Below are 27,206 nucleotides of genomic sequence, written 5' to 3' on the forward strand. Positions count from 1 at the left end.
TTATTTTTTATAAGACTTTCAAAATGGCGTAAAGTTTGTTTTAACCACCTCGTATAAATATTCTGGAATTTGTGTGAAATGATGTAGCAGAAAAATCGCTCCATGAATCTGAAACAAAACCTGTTATTCTAACAAGACTTTTCGAATCTTTCAGATAGTCTTGGCTGTAGATAAATTTGACATGGCATAGCGCCTGCTTGTAACTTCAAGAACTTTGATTCAAAACGAAACAAAAACACTTCTCTTGAAAAAGCAATCAATTATAATTCCATCTGAGTCATATGAAAATTTACCACTAGAATGTACTGTTGCATAATTAAAGCATTACAAAATTTCCAAAATTTCATTTGCCGTTTTTATTAATTAGAAATTAATCAAAGGATTGAAAAAACCTCAAAATTTTGTCAGCCTGATTTTATCATTCATCTTCAATAGTAGTTATATCGGAGCAAGAGTGGGGGGGGGGGGGTAAAAGGACGTACCTATGTATAAAGACTACCTATAGCCTATTTTCATCAATTTTCCAAAGACGTACCTAAAAAAGAGAGTGAGAACAATAGACCTGTCATCTTATCGTAATTACCCAGGGGTAATTATCTTAATTACCCCAGGGAAATGCATCCGCTCTAATGCACTTCAGCAAATCTTATCTACTTACTAAAATATATCTGCAGAACTTTTACTTTTAATCATTTCCACATTTTATTCATTCGCGCATAGTTATCACAACTATAACTTTCTTTCATTCATTTACATAAGGAGAATACTATTTTATCATTTTTCATTGCAATTCAGTCATTTTTCACTGAATTTACCCGATTTTTGGCTGATATACGTAAATTTTGACAATTTTACCATTTTTTGCCAAAAATTACCCAATTCTTGGCAAAAATACCCAATTCCTCCCAAAAAATACCCAATTTTTCCCAAAAAATACCCAATTTTTCCCAAAAAATACCCAATTCTTCCCAAAAAATACCCAATTCTTGGCGAAAATACCCAATTCTTCCCAAAAAATACCCAATTCTGACCAAAAAATACCCAATTCTTGCCAAAAAATAAACAATTTTTCCCAAAAAATACCCAATTTTTCCCAAAAAATACCCAATTCTGACAAAAAATACCCAATTCTTGGCAAAAACACCCAATTCCTCCCAAAAAATACCCAATTTTTCCCAAAAAATACCCAATTTTTCCCAAAAAATACCCAATTCTTCCCAAAAAAAACCCAATTCTTGGCGAAAATACCCAATTCTTCCCAAAAAATACCCAATTCTGACCAAAAAATACCCAATTCTTGCCAAAAAATAACCAATTTTTCCCAAAAAATACCCAATTTTTCCCAAAAAATACCCAATTCTGACAAAAAATACCCAATTCTTCCCAAGAAATACCCAATTCTGGCCAAAAAATACCCAATTCTTCCCAAAAAATACCCAATTCTTGGCAAAAAATACCCAATTCTTCCCAAAAATACCCAATTCCTGGCAAAAAATACCCAATTCTTCCCAAAAAATACTCAATTCTGGCCAATAAATACCCAATTCTGGCCAAAAAATACCCAATTCTTGGCAAAAAATACCCAATTTTTCCCAAAAAATACCCAATTCCCAAAAAATACCCAATTCTTGGCAAAAATACCCAACTCTTGACAAAAGTTAATCAGTTTGAACTAAAAATAACTAGTTTTATCAGCATATTTCGAAAAATTACCCAAAATTCAAGGAAATTTACTCAAATTTTTCTTAAATTTTTCTAATTTACTCCCATTAGTCCCACAATTTCGTAATTTCAGAACTTTACAAGTTTCAAAATCTTTATTGTAATAAAGAAATCTCACGTGATTCCATTATTTTTGTTTGGAGGTAAATCACCTCTGCTTTGTGAAGTCTCCTAATAACAAATCTAGTGCGTCATCTATTAATAATCATAAAACTCTCACGTGATTAGACAACTAGTCACTTTATTATCGTTACAATTACTCATAACATTACAATTACATCGTAGTACTTTACAATTACGTCACTGTACTTTACAATTACGTCATAGTGTCGTCATAATTACGCCATAATAACGTCACAATTACCTCATTATGTCGTCACAATTACGTCATTATGTCGTCATATTAAGTTTTTTTTAACAAAGAAATTTTCCTTTCCGTTTATTTTCATTTTCCTGATTTACAGAATTGAGTGCAGTTGATTACAATAATCTTTACAACTTCTGACAACTATTTAATTTCATTGCAACTTCCATTTTAACATTTTTACTCCTCCTTTTCTCACTTCTAATCTTACAACTTATTTTCAGAGATGCCTCGAAAGTCGGACCAAAAAGAACTTTGCAAGTCTTGCGACAAACTCGTTTTGAAATCCAATATGAGCAGACATCAGAAGCTTCACGCAAAAGATTGCCCACATTGCACCGAGTCATTTCCTGACGAATACAAATTACAGAAACACATTGCTTCTAAACATGCACCACCTCTCATTCTAAAGAAGAAGTTTTCATGTAGAAGCTGTAGTCTATCGTTCTCCACGTATTATCAACTTATTCATCATAAACGAAATAATCACCAGCATTCTGCTCCAGTGGCTTACGATGACGTTGACTTATCTATATACGGAGAATCCTCCGCTCTTCACAGTGAGCTCGAAACCGTCAAGCACTTTTTACAAGACTCGGTGCTTGAATTATCTAGAAAGAAAGTGCATAACTTCAAGTTAGTCGAACTCAGCCACGAAATAGTAATGAACAAATTGGATTTTGTTTACAAAGACTTACCCAGTTCAGCGAAAATTAACATTTCCTTTGGTTTTGTTCTTCAAAGTGTGCATAACTAGGACGAATTTCGATACTTTTACGCAGCAGACAACAACCCCATTTTTTTAAATCCTATGGTTCTCTCCGATGACTCAGATCTCAATTTTATCAAATCGAGGTTGAGAAGTGAAGAGTTTCTGCCTAATCTTATCAGTCAGCGACCAGATACGAAATGGAAATTTTATTGTGTTACAAATGTCACTTTTTTTGTATTTCTCCTGAGTGGAGTTCCTCTTGGCTGCATTCAACAATCAATTCCACCATCTTTACTAAGGAATCCTTTAGTTAAATGTTTTGTATCCGACTGCGAACTGAAACCTTACCAAGACAACTTGTGCATGTTTCGTGCGTTGGCATACGAAATAAATGGAAGCCTTGATCTACAGCAGAATACAGAAAAATTGACTCGGATGTTTCTCTCAGCAACAAGGAAAGTGGCAAAAGCTTTCCAGGAGTACACGAAGATGATATTCCTATTCTTGAAGACTTGACTGACCGAAGCATTCAAGTTTACACTATTTTCATTGACGATCAGTCAGAAATGTATGCTGAACTTACTCGTCGATCCTGCTTAAAACGAGCACAGACAACATCTTTGTTAAGATATGATAACCATATCTGTTGGACAGCGGACATCAACAAATTCCTCAAAAGATTTCGCTGCTACATATGCGATCAGTATTTCGACAGATCGTTCAACCTATTGCGATACATGCAAAATTGCTCCGAAAAGACACACCACAAATACCCAACAGGAGCCTATCAGTTATCAGAAACTATTTTTGATCGTTTGGATGACATTAAAATTAATGTTCCACAAGAACTCAGGCTTTTTTCTCATCTTATTGTATTTGATTTTGAGTCAATAACCGTCCCCGACAATACACTCAGAAACACTGATTTAACTTCGTGGATTAGAAAACATGTTCCCATTAGCGTTTCGATAGCTTCCAACCTACTTAAAGACCCAATATTCATTTGCAACGAAGATCCATATCAACTAATCCGTGATTTTGTATCCAGCTTGACTAATATAGCAGAAAAAAGCACACTTATAATGAGGGAAAAACTCAATGCTTTCGTGCTGGAATTGGAAGAAAAGTATTGGGCAGTTCGACAATTGGTTCCAGTGAAAGACAAGGAGGTACCCACTGGAGTGGAAGACTTATTTGACAACGAAGCTGAACCCGACGAAGAGGAGGATGAAGAACTTGAAATTAGGAGACTGAGGTGCGAGCTCAAGATGTTATCAAAATTGAGACAAGACTTTGAGAACTATTACAGCACCATTCCTGATTTTGGGTTTAATAGCTCTCGGTATGATTTGAACCTGATAAAAGAATATCTTCTGCATCATCTGTTAATAGAGAAAAACGTTGTTCCCAAAGTGATTCGTACGGGGAACAAATATATTGGAATGAACTTTCTTGGCTTGCAATTTCTGGACATTCTTAACTTCCTGGGAGGAGCTACAACTCTGGATAATTTTCTGAAAGCGTATGGAGCCAGTGAAGAGAAGGGTTTTTCCCTTATGAGTGGTTTGACAGTGCTGAAAAAATGAATGAGTCCCAACTGCCACCAATTGAAAGTTTCTGGAGTAAGTTGAAAAATCATAACGTCTTGTCAGTCGATTACGATAAGTTCATGAATTGCAAAAAAAGGGGAATTGAAGAAAAGGAAGCTTTAAAGAAGCTGAAATTAAAAACAGTTCCCAAAAATGCAGAAGAGAACTACCGGGAACTTCAAAACATTTGGGAAAAGGAGATCATGAACACTATTCGTGATTTTCTCAAGTGGTATAACAACAAAGACGTCGTGCCCACTCTTGATGCGATGACAAAGATGATTCAATTCTACCACTCAAAACAAATTGATATGTTGAAACTGGGCTATACGCTTCCCAACTTGGCAAACAGATTTCTCCATTCATCAACAGATACTGCATTTTTCCCATTCTGCGAGCAAGACAAGGAATATGATAACTATATCAGAAATTGGCTGACAGGAGGACCCTCGATTATTTTCACCAGATATGCAAAAGTTGGCGAAACAAAGATTAGAGAGTCCGAAAATGTGTGCAAGTCTATTGTGGGCATTGATGCGAGTCAACTCTACCCATTCTCAATGACCAAGGAAATGCCAACGGGACTCTACACAAAATGGGAGTTCAATGACGACACTGCAAAGTTTCACCCAAAAAGGAATTGGAGGAGTTTGTTTGAGCAGCAGGTAATCGAATACTTGCAGAGCACTCGTCCAGAATGTTTAATACAGTCACAGTTCAGTCACAAAAAACAGAAAAAAAATTGGAACTTATCTCGTCGATGGCTTCTGCTCTCATTGCAACACAGTGTTTGAGGCAATGGGATGCTACTTTCACTTTTGTCCCTGTCAGGAGGAAAAGCCGCTGTTATTTGAAGATATAGAGAACGGATTAAAGACACGGGAACGAGATAGTGATCGAAGAGAGTATCTGCAGGGGTTAGGATACACAGTTGTTGAAATTTGGGAGTGTCAGTGGAAACAGTGGAGGAGGGAAAACATAAATGGAGTAAAGGAGTTCGTCAAAAAGAAATATCCATTTCAACCACCCCTTTCAAAAAATGTCCTTATTGAAAAAATAAAACGAGGAGATTTGTTTGGAGTGGTCGATTGCAGCCTTGAAGTCCCTGAACACTTGTACCCTTACTTTGAAGACTTTCCTCCTATTTTTAAGAATTGTGAAGTTGGACGAGACAACATTGGGGTCCACATGAGAGAATTTGCTGAGCGACACAAGTTATTGTCAAAACCAAGAAAAATGCTCATTTCTAGTTTCAAGCTTGACAGAGGACCAATTATTACTCCCCTTTTGTTATTTTATCTGGAAAAAGGAGTTATTCTAAGAGACGTTTTTTGGTTCCTACAATACACTCCCCGCCGCTGCTTCCAGTCCTTTGTGCAAAACGTTGTTGATGCTCGCCGCGAAGGAGACCGAAACAAAGACTCAACAGTCGTTGCTGAAACTATGAAATTGATAGGTAACAGCTCATACGGGTATCAGATAATGGATCGTAGCCGGCATACGACCACAAAATATGTCAAGGCACCGCAAGTTGATAAGTTTATCAACAACAGATTTTTCAAGACTATGAATGAACTACCAGAAGAAATTTATGAGGTAGAAATGAGCAAAACACGTATCGAGCACTAGGAACCAATAATTGTTGGCTTTTTTATTCTGCAGTACGCTAAACTTACAATGTTACAACTCAAGTACAATTTCTTCTCCTCTTTCTGCGATCCAAACAAATATGAGTTCATTGAAATGGACACCGACAGTCTCTACATGGCGCTTAGTGAGGAAAGACTTGACAAAATCATTCGACCAGAAATGCAATCATTGTGGTACTGGATGAGACAGAGCGACTGCAGTGATAATTTTGCAGCAAACTCAAGCAGCAACTTTTTCCCACGTGAATGTTGCAACAAGCATGCTAATTTTGACAAGAGAACTCCAGGCTTGTTCAAAGAAGAATTTAGATGCTCATAAATGATTGCTTTGTGCTCAAAAACTTATTGCTGCTACGATGAGCAATCAGATACTGTAAAATTATCCAGTAAGGCGCTCAACAAAAACAACATCGAGGAACCCTTAGCCAAATACAGAAAAGTATTGTTTGATGAGGAGCGAGTATATTCAACGAACAGGGGATTTCGCGTAGTCGACAATCAGAAAGTATGCACATATGAACTCAAAAAAGTGGGACTGTCATACTTTTATCCCAAGCGTAGAGTCTGTGAAGACGGAATTCACACTACTCCTTTAGATATATAAGTCATTTTCTCTAGATTTTGTAAATTTTAGCCTTCTTTCATTTTATATCTTTTTCAATTCACTGTTTACCTCACAAAATGTCTTTTGAAAAAAATCCTTGTATAAAATAACTATTGTGTACAAATACACATAAGTACAAAATTTACAATTTTTTTTAAAAAAAAGTTTTGAAAACCATTTGCATCAGTTTACGGATTAATGTTTAAACAATTAAAGATTTTGGTTGTCAAAACTTACAAAACATCAGCAAAGAACTTCAAAATATGAAAATCATTTAAATATTTAGACGAGACTTTAGAAAATAACATATGTGCAAAATAAATAGCATATAAACCACACAATTCTGAATCTTGGAGTTTTTCCTGTACTAATGAACCAAAGTTTGATTTCGTCTTGATGCCATATTTTTCCAAAACTTCTGCCATCGAATCACCGTAGAACAACTTTCCATTTTTATTGGCTAGCAAAATCCAGTGGGAGCCCGGTTGAGTAGATGTATCTGTGTTGATTATACAAAAAGTGTTTGTAGGTAAATTTTTTGGTCGAAGATCTGCTGGGAAGGAACCGAGATATTTGAACTTTAGGTGTGGGAACCTGTTGACAACATGTAAGAGTTGTTGATTATCCATTTTTGGTGACTGATCCCTCCTTATCAATTGCAATTGAGCTTATACGTTCACCACTAACAAATAATTCTACAGTATTGGTCAAATTGTTAGCAAAGTAGAGCTCCAAACGAATTCCTGCTCCAACTACATCAAGAAAATGCATTTCGACATTGGCCTCCTGTGTTGAAGTAAGATCGAAAAATAAATGAAAATGGTTTTCAAAATCCTTGTATTGAATGTTAGGACCGTCATCATCAAATTTGAGTGCTTTCATCGTTTTAGCATAAGCTCTCACGTGATTTTCTGTTTTCAAGTTTACAATAGTTTGATTCCCACGCACAATTTTAACTTGTCGAAGACCAAATTTACGAAAATGGAACGGATTAGTGTTGTATGTTCCACTGAACTCATTATTCAGATTCATAGCAATATCAATCATTCGAATTGGTTTGTTCGAAAATATATTTTCTTGTATAAACTGGTTCTGTCCTGCGGGAATGATAAACGTTTTTGGAAGTTCTTCATTATAGTAAAATATGGCAGGTTCTCGCAGCAGTCTACTTTTAAAACTTCTCATCCAGTTATCTGAGATCGCTACCTGTCTAGTAAAAAGGCAAGCTTCCAAAATTAAGGCCTCCGAGTTCAGCCCACCAGTATCGATCATATAGAACGCTGGAGATGATCGGATCAATTTCAGTCTGAGGTTGACATTTGGGAGAAGTAAAGTTTCACAAGCAAATAGACCTATTGCCAACGGACCGTAAAAAGTAAATTCATCTTTATCTTTTTGAAAAACAGTATCTGTAAAAGCTCTTTTTTGTAAAATCGTTCGGCTCAATCTCGTATCGATATCCTTGGCATTGGGATAAACTCTCCTTGGTTCCTTTTGTTCCTGAAAATTCAGCAGAGACAAAGGCTTGGTGAGCGTAAAGAGAATTGGCACTGTGAACTTGTTCATTGTTTAGATAGACTTCGCAATTAGAGAAAAGTGAATGAAGAGCATTGTTTACCAATAATGTTTCTTCGGCATTATCCAAACGTGTTCGATCGCCTTTAATAACCCTTCCTCTGATGAATAATCGAGTAGATCGCAAGTCAGTGAAAATATTACGATCAGTTTCCAATTGAAATTCGATTGTTGATTCGTTTAAGGAATTTGTTGGAAATATTTGTTGTTCATTGGACCAAAGAATTGGGTCTAAAATTGGAACTTTCCCAAAAAAGTCGAGCATAGAGTGAGACAAGGAATTCATTTTAGCCGACCGTTTTTTATAATGATAATTGAGGAAATGATCAAGATTTTTTCTGGAATAATAACGTAAGTTGAACTTGACCAATAGGGAAGAAGGGAACAAGGTGCCCAGCAGCGTTTCTTAATTCTACATGGATACTGTGGAAGTTGGATTTGATTACTTTATGGAATCTCAAGTGTTCGAAACTGCGATAACTCAGAACTTGCGATCTCTTAAAAATCTCATCATTATGGAACTCTCGGTGTTTGAACGGAAACGAGCGTAGAAGAGGACATTTCACATCACCGACTGAATTGGGTTCAACTATATCCAAGTAGAGTAAAACTGTATGTGTTCCAGTAATATCAAAAGGGAGATCTGCCGTTGCCCAGGACTTGGTGTTGTATGATCCTTTCGAATCGGGTGGCATAACAGGTTTGTCAGCTTCAACGCCCAAGTTAGCAGCCAAACTTTTGCTGAAGGATACATTTTGAGATCCTCTATTGCAAAAAGTTAGTTTTCGACTTTTTTTGTCGATGTTGATAGAAAATTGAGGATCTAAGTTTTTGGGATGTCGTGCTTTTTTGGGTATATCTGTAAGACTCTTCGCAAATTCGTCCATAGAGTTAAAAACTGCTGGTGGAATAGCGAATACATGCTTAAATTTCTCATCATAGTGAAATGTCATCAAACCTCCTTCAACGTTATAACATATACCGGGATATGATACTTCGACTAAAGCTACTTCCCAAGATCCATCCAGTTCAATTTTGTCGGGAAGAAAATTAGTGAATGAAGCCATTGTATTTTGAGGATAAACTTGAGAGGAAGCGTTGGATACTAATTCAAGATAAAACGAATTCATGATGTATGACTGTACTCTGTGACGTTTGTTTGGGAAAATGATTAGTCAAGGTTCTTCAGAAAGTCTTTCCGAATTTTTTGCCGAACAATACTTTGTCTAGTGTTTTTCCTCTTTTTCATACCACCACCAACTTGTTTTCGTCTTGTTGATTTCGCAGTCTTCTTTACTGCTTTTTTAATTGAAGTCTGTCCTGATAAAACGCCACCAATTTCGGGAATGGCTGACTCGATTACATCTCGTCCAATTTTTTTTGCAGCAGGTAAAACGTATTTCTTGAGAATGGGAAGAGTTGTTCTAGCGACTGTTTTAGCCAAGGCTCCAAAGCCACGCCCTCTCTGACGAGGAACTCCTTTAAAATAAGGCAGATTGTAACCGTCCATTTTCTAGCGCGACTAATTGAAAAATGATTATTTAACTTTTGACAATTCTGGTTCATAAAAGAATCCATCAATGTTTTCACCTTTCTGATCAACAACAAAGTAAGTGGGGAAGGGAGCCAAAGTGTTTATTTTTCGAATTAGGAAAATTTCATGTGTATAGTGAGGCTTATATCCTTTTTGAAAATTGCCCTCTGCTAATGCCAACCTAACTTTATCTCCTACTTGAAACTTGGGCTTTGTATTTTTTCGTAGCTTCATTCGCTTGTACATGACAGTCAAAAAGTCAGCATTCACTACATCTTTGGGCGCCAACCCAATATTCCGATTGATTCTTGAGTTAATGACGTCAACAAACATTTGCAGTTCTTTGATATAGGTTAATGTGTCGTTTTCTTCCAGGTAGCGGTAAATTAAATTTTTCAGGGTTCGAATAGCTCTCTCGGCAAAAGCTACTTTTGTTTCACTATAAGTGTGATAATATTTGACTCCCACATCCTCGCCGAAATTAGCCATATCTCCAAAAAACTCTTTTCCTTGATCTAGCCATAATTTTTTTGGGAAATTGAGTTCGTTCTTTTTCGAACACATCTTGATAAATGCTGCTTTCACACCCTCTGCTCCTTTGCTTAGCAATGGTTCCACTCGCAAAAATCGAGAAAAAACATCAACAGTAACGAGTAAAAAGTTGATACCTCGATTCCATCGTGATAGTTTATCCATTTGTGCAAGATCCAAGCACCAAATCTCATCAATATAGCGAGCATGCGCATTTAGCCGGGGAAATTTTCGTCTGATTCCTTTGTACTTCGTATAAGAGTCTTTTGACTGTAAAAATTCTGTAACTCTCTCGCGACTGATTCCACTTGCTTTTGTTAGGTTATTGATAGAACCGAAAGCTGTTGGCCCCTTCCCTTTATACAACTTCTGCAATTTGATTCTATCTGAAACTGTAATTGAACCAGTCTGAGCCATACTGTGTCCTCAAAATGTTGTTTTTAACCAGATGTGGTCTCAGATTTAGAACTTTAAGAATAAGGAAATAGTTTGGATCAACTGGAGCGTTCTTCAATTTAATTGAATGAAGGAATGTTTTTATGTCAACTCCTGTGTCAACGTTGTCGACAATAATTGTATTGGAAAGTGAAATTTTTAACCGTTTGTTTTCGTATATCTCTTTCAAAGTTTTCAATGTCTCAGGATAGTTCTTATAGTGAAATTCCAGGTCTGTCTTAAGTTCTTTAGGTGGACGATTGGTTTCGTCGGAACGTTCTTCTTTCACTTTTTTGATAACTGGGAAAACTGTTTCTTCTTTTTTATAGATCTCGCTGTAGGGTTCCGATGGTTTCCTTTTTCTGGTCTCCCACAGTTCTTTTGGAACAAGAACAAACTTTTTGACCTCACTCATTGAAGAAAGTTGAAAATTTGTTCATACAAGGTTGGTATATGTAACTTAAAATTGTTATTCCAGCTTTTGAGCCCAATATAAGTCTTCTGGAACTTAGGGTTGTTGATTTTGATGTGAGCTTTCTAAGTTGTTCTTGGAAGCGAGTGAACTGATTTCTTCTTAATCCTGTGAGGTTTCCTTTAATCAAGTTTACAATACACTCACAGAGAAATCTGATGAATTCCTTAGGACAATGTAGAAGAAAAGCTGGTTGAAATTTCTTGTTGAGATTCCGAAAGAGCTTCAGAGTATAATAATTCTGTGCGTTTATCATTAATATCACTAATACGAGCACGACTGTTCGGTACGAAGAATTCTGAAGGAAATGAAGTTACATTTGAACAATATCTTAACAAATCAGGTGTAGATGGTCTCAAATCAATCATAAGATGCCCATATGGTTGTTGTGTAGCGTCATCATACCATTGTTTTAGTTGTTTTCCCAGACCCAGTTGTCTTCCCAATATATCAATATGCTGCACATCTCTGGGTGATTTGAACAAAACAAAGTGAGTAGTCTGAAGCTCGGCGTCACTTCCAGTTTTATTTTTGTGGAAGAGATTATGTTTGATATAAACACAATTTATATTTCGACGTCTACCAGCTGTCGCAATTTCGTTGAATTTTTCCGACTTGGAAAGAATGTCTAATGAGTCATCGAATATAAGTAAATATTTTGTGCCGTCAGCTGGTAAGTTCTCAATTAATTCAAAGTCAACACCCTGAATGAATTCTATGCCTGCAATTGATTGCATCATTGTATCGTAAAATGTCTGAAAGTGCTTATAAAAGTATAAAATTCGATCAAACGAGGGTTGAAAAGTTTTCATTTGCAGCATATCATTAATGAAAACAGTTTTCCCAGATCCGGAAGGCCCAACAAGATACATCAGAATGCGTTCCTTTGTTGATATAATCTTGTTCATTTTATGCTCTGGGGTTAGGAAGTATGTAACCTACTGCACTTGAAAGAATAGCAATCCAAACTGTTCGTTCGTCACAAGTTCTAGCAAAAATAAGGTTGATAATTGAAAAAAGAAGAAGTATTAATACAACTAAGCACTGGAATATTGACAAAAAAGCTGTTCGAGAGCAAGTGCGTCCGCAAATTTTCCAAGGAGGTCGTTCCTGATTGTTATTATCGAAAATAAAGTCAGCTGCGTGATTGTTATGATCTGTCATTAGAGTGCAACTGATTTTTGTTCGTGTTTAGGAAATAATGATTCACCCTTTGATTGAATGGAATCGTGGTGAAAATTTCAGAAAACAACAATATGCTAGACCTGTTATATGTCCCAAGAAACAAAAGTTAAATTTTGAATTAAGGAATGGAAACATGTAACAGTACCCAGGACCAATGTTTAGATTTGTTTTGAGGTATCCCGTTGCATCATGAAATGTGGCATGTAAACGAAAAATTTTCGACCAATTCAAAAGTTTTTCTAACTTTGAATCACCAACTCCTATTAGACCTCCAAAGGGAGCTTCTCTGTTAATTTTATCTAGATCTGCATTTCTGTCAAAACTTCGACAGACAGCCAAAAAATAATTTTTCCTTTTTGTATTTCCAACAAAAAGTTGACTGATTTCTTTTTCGAACTCTACAATTTCCTTAATATTCATATCAAGCAACTGTTCTGAAAGAATTTAATTCAAAAAGTGAATAAATAAAGACATCACATACATTATAAAAGTTTACAATTACTTCTATGCACTTTGCGATTTTGTCGGGTTTTTGACTTTGTTCAGCGCTGAAATAATTTCATTGCTCATTCGATGTAATTTCTGCAACTCCCCAATTCTGACAGAAAGGAAGCATTTCCTTCTAAAACTGTCCTTTTCAGTCCCTCGAGTGAAGAGCTTGATGCTGAAATAACATCGATTCGGATCATCTTGGTAAAATGTTCTGGTCACACATACTTTTCGCCTAGCAGTCTCACTCAATTCCCAGAACACATCGAATTTTGCTTTTTCCTCCACATCAGTTGGCTGGAACAAAGTTTCGTCAATCATCAACTTTGCAGTAACTTCTGAGGGTTCAAATTGTAGTGCTTCTTTCAACATCTCAGGTAATTTTTGGATGAAAATTTTCAATTCGCAGACCGACAGCATCAGAAACTGATGTAGAACAAATTCACCTTCGACATTTTCGCGAAAGACTTTCAAGTGGGTCCAATTCGAGCTGGTGTTGATAGTCTACTCTGGGATGCTGATTTGAAATTTCCGGTTGCTGTATTCTTGGAAAGACCAAAGGTTGTTGTTTCCTTGGTGATCCTCATTTGGTTTGCAAACAGTGTCCTCAACTTTCACGTTGGTATCGGTAAACAAAGAATACATGCTTTCATTATGATAATCAAACTGGGAGGAAGGAATAACTGGTTTTCCCTTATGGTTTCGTTTGCGGAAGGGGAAGGCGTAGGGTTTTTTGCTGTCAGCTGAGACTGAACTTTGATCCATCTGTGGCGTGTGAAGTAAGTAAAAGATGAGAAAGGCAGAATTGAATAAATAAGGTAACTGAATATTGAAAACGAAAAGCAACAAATGAATGAATTATCTTCAAGAAAGAGCTTTATAAATCGAACCAATAATATTTTAGTAGGAACGAGAATTATTGCGACTTCGTAACCAATGAGATCAAGTAAAAGCAGTCGTAACCAATGAGATTTGAGTGTTCATCATGACGTAATAGTTATGTCATTTCTATTTTTAGTAACATCACGTGACGTGACAATTGATGTCACGTGAGGGAGAATTTATCAGTGAACACAAGCAACTGTTAAGACCTATATTGGAGAGCACTTGTAGTTCGAGAAAGGAACATTTTGATGATGTGGTTGGTTCTCATCATTGTCATTTTCCTGGATAGGAGGAAGAATGAGGTCTTGGAAATTGGGTAGATCGAAGATTTGTGATTTTGTAGAAAATGTATCAGCATGTTTGGAGAACATGTCTTCTACCCACCATACACCGTAGTGATTTATATCACGAGAGTACGGGAACAAAATACCTTTGCAGTCTTTCAGTGGATGAAATCCTTGTTCTTTTCGAATTCTCCCAACGGCTTGAAAATAAGTGGGGAGAGAAAGTACTGAATTGTTGACTTTTTCTTCGGCTAAGTGGAGGTTATGATGTCTAGCAGCCTCTAAAGTTCTCCACAAATCTTTCGGAAGTGTTAAGCTAGTAGTCTGTGTTTTTATTGTTACTCTTGTGCAATCCACCTCAAAGGATAATTCGGTGTTGTTATCAGTTACTGTTGTTCTAAATTTTGATTCCTCTTTGTTGGGAACGAAATCTAAATCAGAATGAAATGTCGAAAGAAAAGATGTTGAAGGAAGTAAAGGAAGTGTTGGAGTATTTTGCATTTTTTTTATGACCACTGATTTTCAACTGAGACAAAACACAAAATGAACAGAGTTTCTCGGTCCTAGCTTAATTTAACATAGATTATACGAATGATATGATTGGTTAAAAAAATTCATTATAGTAAAACATTTTTACAAAAAAAAATTAATATAAAACTTTTACATAAAAAAACTTCAAAAATTGAAAAATGGAATAAAAGAAAAACAAAAAACCGCAAAATTTGCATTTTCTGTTAAAAACCTTATGTAAAAAACCACATTTTTGAAAGAAATTTATTTTAAGTAAAAACGATTTTTTTTTCAAAAATTACATTAAAAAACTTCAAAAACTGAAAAAATGGAAAAATAGAAAAATAAAAAACATCAAAATCTGCATTTTTTGCTAAAATCTTATGTAAAAAACGACATTTTTGAAAGACAGTTAATTTAAGTAAAACAATTCTTTTCAAAAAAAAATAATAAAAATTTACATGAAAAAAACTGCAAAACTGAAAAATGATAAAATAGAAAAATAAAAAAACATAAAAATCTGCATTTTTTGTTATAAACCTTATGTAAAAAACAACTTTTTTTAAATAAGAAATATTCTAAAAAAATTAGCCTTTCTATAAAAATAATTATTTTTTAAAATTAAACTCAAAAATTCGAAAAAAAAATGAAAACTATTTTTTTTTCAAAAACTAACAAATGGAAAAAAAGAAAATTTCAAATTATACATTTTTCATCAAAAACCTTACGAAAAAAAAGACATTTTTCAACCAAAATTGATTTAATTAAATTTAAAAAAATAATAAATTTAAAATAAAAAAATTTACATAAAAAACTTCAAAAATTGAAAAGTGGAAAAATAAAATTAAAAAAAAACAAAAATAATTATTTCCTTTCAAAAAAGTTTAAGTAGATAAGATTTGCTGAAGTGCATTAGAGCGGATGCATTTCCCTGGGGTAATTAAGATAATTACCACTGGGTAATTACGATAAGATGACAGGTCTATTGTTCTCACTCTCTTTTTTAGGTACGTCTTTGGAAAAATTGATGAAAATAGGCTATAGGTAATCTTTATACATAGGTACGTCCTTTTACCCCCCCCCCCACTCTTGCTCCGATATAACTACTTTCAATAATGGCATCAGAAACTTGATTTTCAATTTTTCATTTCAAATTGCATGGCACATGAGCGAGCACAATTGAGCCATTGTTTTTAAATAGCAACTGCACTGTCCGAAGAAAAACACAACAATGATAAAAAATATGTTCTTTTGATACTTTGACGCATACCGATCTGTTTACAGATGCAATCAAGTAAACTTAATGAGAAGTGATTATGAAAACAAGAGATGAACTGATGAATACTCTAATGCTACAACCCCTCAATGCATTCATTGTCATGGCGCAGACATCTGGACACGCAATTGATAGATATCAATTGAAAATCATCAAAAATTTAATTAACTTTTCATTCAGTTTTACCATTTGTGCTACCAAAATAGGCAACACACAATCAGATTAGCCAAACGATGAACAATGACTGAACAGTAAGTAGATGATTGCTCAAACAAACGCACTCTCTCTTACACACATCAGCTGACTTCTTTTGTTTACAGCGAGTAGCTCTGTTGTTTTTCGTCAGTGAGTAGTATGTGGATGCCTGTGGTTATCTACCACTGACACCAGCCCCCCTCTTTACCATCAGCCAGTGTAATGAGCTGCAATGGTCTCTCGTGGCAGCTTGAACAGCTGATAGTTTATGAGTATGTACATTACAGTGAATTCTTTTCAAGTGACCTGTTCACACTGCACTCGGGCATCTTTCACTTCAGTGCTCTCTACAGTCGCAAACAGCTCTCACCGCTGTCTTTTTATATCCGATCTGATGCCCTCCAATTGCCACAAAAAATACATCAATTTTATAACACTTGACCATGATAAAACTTCAATTATCATTGTAAAGTCTCAGAAAAAGTTGACCGCGGTTTACTTTCCAGTCTTTGAGGTCAATTTTCTCAGGACACGGATAGACAGATATGAAAAAACTCATGAACTCTTAAAGGGAGGAGTTTCAGAAATTTTCATATGTCAGCTTATATTGATAGAAATTAAAATTCGAATCAACTTTCTACTAATCCTCATGCCATAAAATAAAATATTTACCAAGAGATTTTCATTAAAACGATAACTTTTTGTTAATTCACCAAAAAAACTGAAGCAGTTGAAACCCCATAATTATTCAATAGAGACAATGTAAGAAAGGGCTATTTGTATAAACCAAAATTAATGTTTGTAACACATACTAAGGACTTAAATTTCATGCTATTAAACATTTAGAGACAGTATGCCTGGTCAGCCTTCATAAATTTGCGAGTAGTTGAAAAATGAATAATGAATATGTTACAAATTTGAACAAAATTCTTTTACTGACACTTTAACACAAAAGAAAAAGAGAATTTTTAAAGTAGAAATTTTTCGTTTTTTTTTCCCGCAGTGCATGGAAGAAAAACAACAATTTCAGTGCGTATAGACCTTCATTTTCAGTTGTTTATTTTTAGTTGTATTTCAACTTTCTCCTTGGAATCATAGAAACTATAGCGTTGTTAGAAAAGACTAATAGACAACACAATCTTCCAAAAACTTCAGTAAAATTTGCATTCAAAACACTATTCACCATTAACAATTGAGACAGTCAAATTATTTTTAAAAAATGATTTCAGAAAAGAAAAATTAAAGGAAAAAATTAGAAATCAACAAGAGTCACCGGAAAACCAAAGTTGGCCGACAAAAAATTTATTTATTCAGTCGAAGTGATCTTCAGAGCCCCGCATAAAAAAGTACTAAGTCTGGAGATATGAAATTATGAAAACAAACATAAGGTTACAAACAAATCGAATAAAACCCAATTATTGGAAACGCCCGATCACAAAAATTAGGAACGAAACCAAATAAAACGGCTATTTCAAGGTGAACAGAATAGCTATAGCTTTGGTTTTGCCGAATATTTTTTATTTAATGAAACCTAATCTCAGAACTAAAACAATTCGATATCCACTGTTACAGTAAAGTAAATACAAAACATGAAAAAAAGAGATATGAATTCACAGAATTTTTCCCAGTGTCAAAAAATTTTCTAATACGGTGTGAGGTTTCAGTTATATTCAAAAATTAAACTTAATTCAGCTTCTTAACTCAGAACTATTACAATTAATACTTACGCCAGCGAGAAACCACTCTATTGAATTTTGACAACATAAAGCACATCGACTTAATAACCGGGCTTTATCGTTTTATCTGGTTTCGTTTGCTTTTACTCTGTGGACCTTGACCTCATTCACTATATTGAGTAAAGCAATGAGTGGAAATAACTTACGAAAACGACTGGACTTACGAAAACCAAAAACGTGATCAAAAGGTAAAGGGAAAAATAGCCTGAAGACTCCGAAACCGAATGGAACCAGATATTCATTAGACCCATGCCAACCACTCAACGAATAAAATAAGCCAAATAATTAATTCTACTCATCTTTTTGAAACAATAAGAGGAAAATAACAAAAGAAAGGCCAAAAATGATACCTAGAAAAATATCTGATAAATTTTCTTTACAAGGTATATAACCAAAACTAAAACTTGAAAAATAAATTGCAATGATAAGTCTTCATTCAATAACTGACGATCAATTGATATAAAAAATGAAACGGTACAAAGAAATAATCGCGGAAATAGAAACAGAGGAAAAGTAAAAAACATTCCAAAGTCTCTTTAAGTAAGTCAAATCGCTCCCTACCAACCTTTTTTATAAATTTTTCTGATCGATTAGTGAACTACCCAATACCGGTCAGAGAAACGTTAAGAAACAACAAAAATGCAAAAAAGTATACAAGTTATAACTAATATATATCTTATTTCGTTAAAAACTGCAACACACCACCTCGGACTGTCAAATCTAAATAGCACCACCTATATATTAGCTCCAGATTAATTATTGAAATAAAACAGCTATTGCAAAAAAATAATTCAGAAAAAATTATGCAAAATTTAAAAAAAGATCAAAAGCGGTCAAATTTTGATTGAAAATACACTATTTGTCTTAAAAACATCACTCAAAATTCAAATCCATCAAACCACAAGATCACAAAAATCCCTAACACACCAAGGTTTAACCAAAAAAACTCCCCATATGCTATCGATATTGACAAAAATTACCAACAAAACTAAGTAAGGGCGTCAAAATAGCGTCAACACAAAGTAAAAAAGCTCAAAACTTAGCCTAAAACTAAAATTCTGTCTGATGATAAAAAGAATTCCTAAAGCAACAAAGCTGGTTTGTCAATTGAGAGAAAACTTTTATCCGTTAAGGCTAAAAGTAAAAAAGCTGCTTTAGAAGCAGCAAGCAAAACAAAATTCGGTTGCTTCGCGAAAAGTTTTTCACACCTACTTTTCTTGCTATCTCTCTCGGAATAATAATGAAGAAAAAACCTCTTCAAACATTATTACTGCTTTTGACGTGGGTAGCAGATTGATCTAAACACTTCTTTTTCGTGGGGAATTTGAGAAATAAAAATTATTTGAGATCATTTCATGAAAAGATAAGCTATTAAAAACAACTTTAACCAAAAAAATGAGGGCATTCAAGTTTTGGCAAAACATTAGGCAAGTCATAACAGACTTAACAAAACTGGTCCAAGATTAAAGAAAAGACGATAAACAGCAAAAAACAGAGTTAAAAACTAATTAATTTTTTTGATTGAAAATACCACCACCTATATATTAGCTCCAGATTAATTATTGAAATAAAACAGCTATTGCAAAATAATAATTCAGAAAAAATTATGCAAAATTTAAAAAAAGATCAAAAGCGGTCAAATTTTGATTGAAAATACACCATTTGTCTTAAAAACATCACTCAAAATTCAAATCCATCAAACCACAAGATCACAAAAACCCCTAACACACCAAGGTTTAACCAAAAAACTCCACATATGCTATCGATATTGACAAAAATTACCAACAAAACTAAGTAAGGGCGTCAAAATAGCGTCAACACAAAGTGAAAAAGCTCAAAACTGCGCCTAAAACTAAAATTCTGTCTGATGATAAAAAGAATTCCTAAAGCAACAAAGCTGGTTTGTCAATTGAGAAAAAACTTTTATCCGTTAAGGCTAAAACAAACTGATGCATTGTCAAAATCAATTGAAATTTTATACGGTGATTGCTGTTTTACAAAGCACTACCTCACCAGTTCAGTCATCAACATAATCTGGACAATATGAGCCTTATGATTCAATTCCCGCCACAGCACAACAATGCTGATAAATCGAAATTGAACACGTGATCGTAACAAAAGTTTCGTTGAAAAGCTCTGTTTGAGTTGTCTCATATAGCGACTCATTTTTTTCAATTGACAGCTGGGTTTTGTCAATAAGATCGAAAAGTGAAACGATTCAAAGATTAAAACGTAACAAAAAATTCTTTTGAAGTCTTACTGAAGGCAACCAAGCAATACAATAAGCAAAAAAAAAGCTTATAATAGCCAAAAACATGAAATAGCTTAAAAAATCTCCAAATTAGCATAACAGTTACAATGAGCACCAGAAACCACCAAACCACAAACGAAACTATCGAAAAAAAGCGGTATAAACAGAAATTAATCTGTTCACTGCAGTCTTCCATTTTGTTTAGGATGAGAACACTTGAGTCGCTGATGGCGGTTATTAATATTCTTTCATCAGAACTTCTCACCTCACCTCAGTTAAGAATTGTCAGTAAAAAACTATCTTTATCTACAATATAAAATCTCGAGCATAATAATAGAAATCGAAAACCATTTGTCAAGTCGTTGTGCAAGGAATTTGAGATAATTCCTATTTTGTTAATTTGAACACAACTAAACAAAATTACACCGAGTTCTAAAAATCCTTGAGAAACTCACCTTGACCATATGAAAAAAATTCCTTAATATTCCTTAACATAATTGTCATGCTTTTCTTAACAAATTCGAGATCAGAGAAATAATAATTATATAAAAAAGGCAATTAATTGTCCGAAATTGACAGTACGAGGTTGACAAAAATTAAGAGCTGCAGAGCTGTTTCACTATAACAATAATTGGCTTGCGAAAAACAAAGTTTGTGGTCATAAATGCAGATACGCAAAAAGCTGCCCAAAAAATTATGACAAGAACAATATTCATACATCATTTTGACTTTCCCAATTATAAAAACAAGCTAATGTATCGCCAAATAGGAAATAAAATTCTATAGAGAGTTACTGTGACTGCTGTTTTAAAAAGCTGAAGGTGCTTTACCTCACCAGTTTTGTCACCAACATTTGAGATTTGCTATTCAACTTCTGCCACAGCCACAAAAAAGTTGATAAAATTTATTTGAAGACGTGATCGCAACAAAGGTTTCATTCAATAGCTTTGCTTGAATTGTCTCATTTAGTTACCTATTTCTTTAACCGACTAAAGGGCTTTGTCAATTAATTGAAAAAGTTAAACGGTCCTTGTATTATCTCAAGGTTAAGTGCACCAACTCAAGGTGAAGACAACTCATCGCAAAAATCAATATTTAGTGAGTTTTAGCACAAATTGAGGTGCTCAGTAATTCGTGTGCATAGCTATTGTTGCAAACATATCTCAGTATGAAGACCTTGAGACTTTTTGTGACAAAACACAAATTAAAATAACATGATAGTTTAATCGGATAGAACGTACGAGCGAAGGCAAAAGTTTCAAAATAAAGAAGATCCACAAGACTTAATCAGCCGACAAAAAAGCCGTTGAACGCAGTTTTAATTCTTTCTCGGTCAAATATGTACAAAAAAATTGGTTAGAAAAATGAACCTAAATTTTTCTCGAAAAGCGCAGAAAACTATTTTTATTTGGTCCAGGGATTCATTAGATATGGTAAATAAGTCTCAAATGAAGCGCTGAACTTTAAATGAACCGAAAGTTAAGAGTCTTTTAACCACCAGTGAAGCACATATTCTCCTCATCAACAATATATAATCTCGAATCTGAATATAAAAACGATTACCATTTGTCAAGTCGTTCAGCAAGGAAATTGAGAGACTCATCATAACCATATGAAAAAATTCGTTAAGCATAACTGTCATGCTTTTCTAATCATATTGGAGATCAGAAAAGTGATATTAATATTAAAAAAGGCAATGAACTGTAATGTCAAACGGTACAAAAATTGACAAAAACTAAGTGAGTTGCAGAGCTGTTACATTCACATCTATCCACAAAACATAAGAGACATTTTCACTATAACAATAATTTGCGTGCAAACAACAAAATTTGTGGTCATAAATAAAGATATGCAAAAAGCTGCCCAAAAAAAATTATGACAAAAACAATTTTCATACTTTTTATTTTGGCTCTCTCAATTATAAAAACAAGCTGATGTACCGCCAAAATGAAATAAAATTTGTGTGAGAGAGTTAATGTGACCGCTGTTTTAAAAAGCTGAAGACGCATTACTTCACCAGTTGTACAACCAACACGACTTGGACAATATGAGCTTTGCAATTCAACTTCCGCCACAACCACAACAATTTTGATTAAAAAATTGAACACGTGATCGCAACAAAGGTTTCGTTCAATAGCTCTGTTTGAGTTGTCTCATATAGCTAATTATTTTTTCAACTGATCGCTGGGCTTTGTCAACAAATTGAAAAAAGTAACAGTCCTTGTATCGTCTCAAGGTTAAATGCATCAACTCAAGGTGAAGACAACTCATCGCAAAAATCAAAATTTAGTTTGTTTTAGCACAAATTGAGGTGCTCAGTAATTCGTGTGCTTAGCTATTGTTGCAAACATATCAACAACAAAAAGGGTGATAAGAAAATTGAACACGTGATGGCAACAAAGGTTTCATTCAATAGCTCTGATTGAATTGTCTCATAGAGCTACTTATTTTTTCAACTGACTGCTGGGCGTTGGTACTTGCTGAAATTTTGCGGTTTAAAAGCTTAAAAGCTGACTAAAAAGCAGAACTAGACTTAGAGAGGCACAAAAATTGCAAAATAAACCGTGGCTATCAAATGGCAAAATTTTTAATCATTTTTCAACAACTAACATTGACTGACCTGCACCCTTGTGACGACCTGAAAATTGAAATTGACAAAAATAGATACAATAGAAAAAAACATGAAAACCAAAGATAAACTGAAATAAAGCAGTTTGTTAAATTAGCAACCTTATAACAACTGAAAAAATTTGTACAATATGAAAACTTTAATCAAATTCTAACAATACTTAATAGTATCACAAGTCTACCGAAAATAACACAAGAATAGATCAAAGTAACGCATTAAATGTAATTGTCGATTCTTCTAAAACCATAATTTTTGTCAAAACTTTCACGATTATTTGAATAACTTCCTGCTCTGATATAAAAGGAGAAGATTCCAGCGTTCCATTTTCGAAGAGAAAACAAACAGCCAACGGATAGTATTTGCTACCAGTTACAAAAAATCTCGCACAATATTTCAAAATAGTTTTCTTTTTAAAGAAAATAGATACTGATGATTTCTTCGGTAAAATTTTATCGAGTCTGAATCTGTTTTTTATGACTCTCAATAGTCTATAAAGCAGGAAATACTTTATGTGAGCGTTGGCAAAAGAATATTCAACAAAGGAAACAATAATCTCTTCCTATATAAAGTCTTTTCTCTGCCTATATATAATTATGAAAAAACCTGTACTTATTGAACAAACTTCTGTCCGAAAAACAGAGTTAATTGGATGACTTTTTGAAGGTGTTTGAACTGGGTGATAAAAACACATTCTTAAAAAACTCAGCTTTCATCTTAGGAAATATTGGGAAAATATTTTTGTTCATAAATTTAGTGCTAAGAATAGAGAAGAATAAAATAACAACTATTTGACAAACTCTCAATTATATCAGAGAAAAAATTGGTGCGAAGGAGGATAAAATATCAAAACTGAAAAAATATTAAAAACAAAATCACTTTAAAAACGATAAAATGAGGCTAAAATAGTTCAACAATTGATTCTTAGCAGTAGTTAAACAACCATTAACCGAGTGAAATGATGTCTTGGCAGAGGTCTTCAATGGTATACCTAAGGGTACAGAATTTACAAAAAGAATAAACACAGGACGAAACGTTAGTTGCCTGAAATTGCCTATCATTGGCAAAAAATAAGAAAAAAAATTATTTATTTCTACAAAACTTACCCTATTAAACAATGCAAAAAATGACACAAATTTTAAAAAACAAATAAAAAGATCAAAAAATAGAAAAAATCAGACAGAATTTTCTTTAAACAAAATTATTTCGGTTTTCAGCATTACAAGTTGAACAACTGGAAACAAATCCCAGAAGACAACAAGCAAAGTCGAACATCTTTAATCAAACAAAAACCGCTGGACAAATTAAATGTTAACTTTCGTCACTTAGAATCTCTTTAGGTAATTTCATTAGAGAAAAAAATCTGCTGAACTAATAGAGTTGATTAAGCTAAGCGTTTTTTCGACAAGAGCTAATGCTATTAAAGATGACTCAGAGAATTATAGAAATGTAACTTTTGAGAAAACTGTCAACTTTTTTCAAGATTTTACTCATATATACGCTTTAAAGTTGAGTTAGGTGCGCTATCCAGCAAATTTATTATCTCGCATTAGCTCAAATTAGCATCACACCGCAAAAACAAATGAGCTGGGTGTTAACACCTGAAATGAGTTAAGACCTGTTTCCAGCATACTTTCGATTCTTCTAGTGATTCAAAGGTCAACAAGTGTATCTTACCAAGTCGGCTGCAGTTAGATTATAGACCCGTTCTTTATACCAGAATTTACCAACACAAAAGGAAAAAGCTTTGATCTCAAAATGATGTAGAATGTGCGATAGCAAAACATTATCAAAAGAAAACATGAGAAGAGAAAACATTTTCCAAACTATAAACTACCCTATAAATTACGTTTCGGAATAGCTCAGAGATCGTAAAAAGAGATTAGATAAACAATAGATCTCAGAAATCTGAGGAAAAACATCTGAGCAAAATATTGGAGAGAGTTGACAAAGATTTCGTTGACATTGTTCATTCCAAAAAATTCTTTTTCTGCTTACAATTTGTCAAGTTGCGGAACTAAAATTTTTTGTCAACTGATTCAATTACCAAATATGTATTAGACTAAAAAACAACCCATTAACGTCGAATGAATTTCTCTCGAAAAACACGAGGGGAGAGTAAATCTAAGGGTATAGCTTAGAAATTTTCAAATTGTTTCCGTTTGCTGCCCCCCCCCCAAGCTTAGTGGGTGTATATTATATTATTTGCACCCCCAGACGCACGTGTCATACTTTTACATAATGCTGTACTGTTTAATGATACGAGCTCTGTAACTGGGGGCTGCATAAGATACTGGGGGGATCAAACGGAAAACTTTTAATGGGTCCAAAAACTTTGAACTCACTGGAGTTCCCCATCAACGACCTCCAGGATAGCAGTCCGACATCTTAACCACTCAGCTACAACGGTTTGAATCTTCAACCACGCGAAAAAGACAAAATTTTGCATGAAAAGGGGCAACACATTTACAAAAATTGCTTCAAACTTCTACGAGAGAAATTAATTCCATCCCTTTCAAGCATTATCAAGGAACCAAGTTACCTCGGGAGCTATTGAAATGAACTGCTAGAAAGCTTTGCATTTGCTTTTATTCTAAGATTTTAAAAAATGCGAAAAACTGGAAGAGTAAGTTGAAAAATATTGCTTTTAGATTGATATTAACATCAGACTACAAAAACATTGTGAACGCGTAACTAAATTGAGCTGATCCTAATACTATTCATTCAATCTCAAGGAATCATGTATTTTTTCAGTTCTTATTATATCTTATTATATTAAGTGGTCAAAAGGGAACAATCATCAAGGATTATATTCCCTGGAAAAAGCACAATAAAAAGCCTTTTCTTTGATGGCAGCTAGAATAGACAAAAATGTGAAATAATTATCATGTTCACGTCAAGGGATGGAAAAAAACTTGATAGAAGACACCTCAATTTCTACTTTTCCGCCAATTTCGAGAAAACAATCTTTAGGATTTTATATTTTAAATATTTTTCCGCTGTTATTTGAAAAAATGTTTAGCAACTCTGCGCGCAGTTGCTTGCATTTCAAAAATTAGGAATAAAATGTACAATTTTTGTTTTAATTTCATAAAAATCATTGTGACAAAATTTAGCTGAAATTCTTTATTGAGTGTATATCTGTCTGGTTTTATTGACTTAAACAATTTCAAAGAATAAAAAATTAGTTTCACCGTAACACTTCTGATATACTGTATACAAATTTGAATTCATGAAAATAGAAATCTCAAAAACAAAGACACCAGAATGGCGATATTATTAGTTTTTGTAAAACTCAGTTTCATTAACAAAAAATTAGACAATCATCGAGGCAGCAACCACTCCAAAAAGACATTTTTCAGTGACTGGTCAACCAGCTCTTATAGTAGCAGAAAATTTATAATAGAAAAATCTGTAGATATCAACCAAGGTTATATAGATTTGTTCTCCAATTTTTATTAAAAAATGTTTGGCACATAAGGGATGGACCTTTTCGCGCAAATGCAAACTACCGCTACTCCTTGTATATTTTATGTCCACTTTTCAGCGTACCTCGCAGTAATGTTAGAAACAAAAGTTGGATTATTGAGTGCAAGCCACAGGCTCCAAATGATATTAAGTTTAAAATGTAGTAGATATCGCTGGAGAGGGACGGTCCATAAAATCCACTTAATTAATTAGGACCCTGGGTTCAATAATCCTATTACAAATCAGCAATTGATATTATAAGCATTTTTGCCATACTTAAGTGTGTAATTTGCTTTCATGTTCGATTGTAACAGTTCCATATCAAATTAGACGGACCACCAAGGAATGGCCAAGTGAGTTAGTTAGTCGTATTTTAGCAAATTTGCCCAAAATCAGCGACCATGCAAAAATCACCGACCAAATTGCAATTCCTCGTCACTAATCTCGGCAGCGCATTCTAGCGACAGTAGCGCTGCGAATATTGGCGACTAATTCCCCACTATCAAATGACTAGATTAGAGTCGGTGACGAGACTTAACGCTATTATTCTCGCGCAGTAAAATTAGGAAGTTGGCGACCTATTTACCAAAATTTGAGGGTCTCTGACCTTTTCGCGATTGCTTAGTTTCCTAATCTTAACACATGTGCTTAAAATACGCGAGGAAAACAGTGACGAGCCGAGTATATTTACTCGAGCCAATGTGCTTTTTGCAATGTAATGAAACAAGTAGTGCAAACTGTTGAGTCTTTCTGTCACATTGTGGATTTCGTCCTAAAACCCTTTTGCTAACCATAGTGCAATTGAAATTTTGCAAGTAAAAACTAAAACGCAACAAACCAAAAACGCAGGAACTTTTCCCAGCCACAGTTGGTGCACATGAAATGAAAATTTTTGTATCAACATAAAATCGCGCTGTTACTGGAGGCTTCCGAGTTTGCAATAGGGTTTCGGTATGATTTTATGGAAGCCCAGCTGTCATGAGACCTCATATCCCAGCATGAACAAAGTATCCAAAAGCCCTTTTCCAAATATATTCAGGCTGTCAAAGGAGACGCATCCCTTCTCTAATGCTTTTTTTTAGGGGGGGGGGGGGATAAAACCGGGATAGAATAC

At 34.3% G+C, this 27,206-nt stretch overlaps 1 protein-coding gene across 2 annotated transcripts in view; it reads right to left on the reverse strand.

Annotated features, from left to right (window-relative positions):
• LOC142358731 (protocadherin-23-like) overlaps positions 1-27,206 on the reverse strand; it is a 239,014-nt gene that overhangs the window by 150,933 nt on the left and 60,875 nt on the right. The window contains exon 1 of one of the 2 annotated variants that reach the window (XM_075410274.1): positions 16,098-16,128. The exons of the other annotated variant lie outside the window; for it this stretch is intronic. Within the exon in view, the coding sequence (XP_075266389.1) occupies positions 16,098-16,113 (16 nt within the window). The 5' untranslated portion in view covers positions 16,114-16,128. Of the gene's footprint in view, positions 1-16,097; positions 16,129-27,206 lie in introns of those variants that run through there. 2 annotated transcript variants of the gene reach the window in all.

The sequence above is a fragment of the Convolutriloba macropyga genome, chromosome 2 (genome assembly GCF_964194025.1).
Source record: "Convolutriloba macropyga chromosome 2, txConMacr16.3, whole genome shotgun sequence".
NCBI classification, from domain to species: domain Eukaryota; kingdom Metazoa; phylum Xenacoelomorpha; order Acoela; family Convolutidae; genus Convolutriloba; species Convolutriloba macropyga.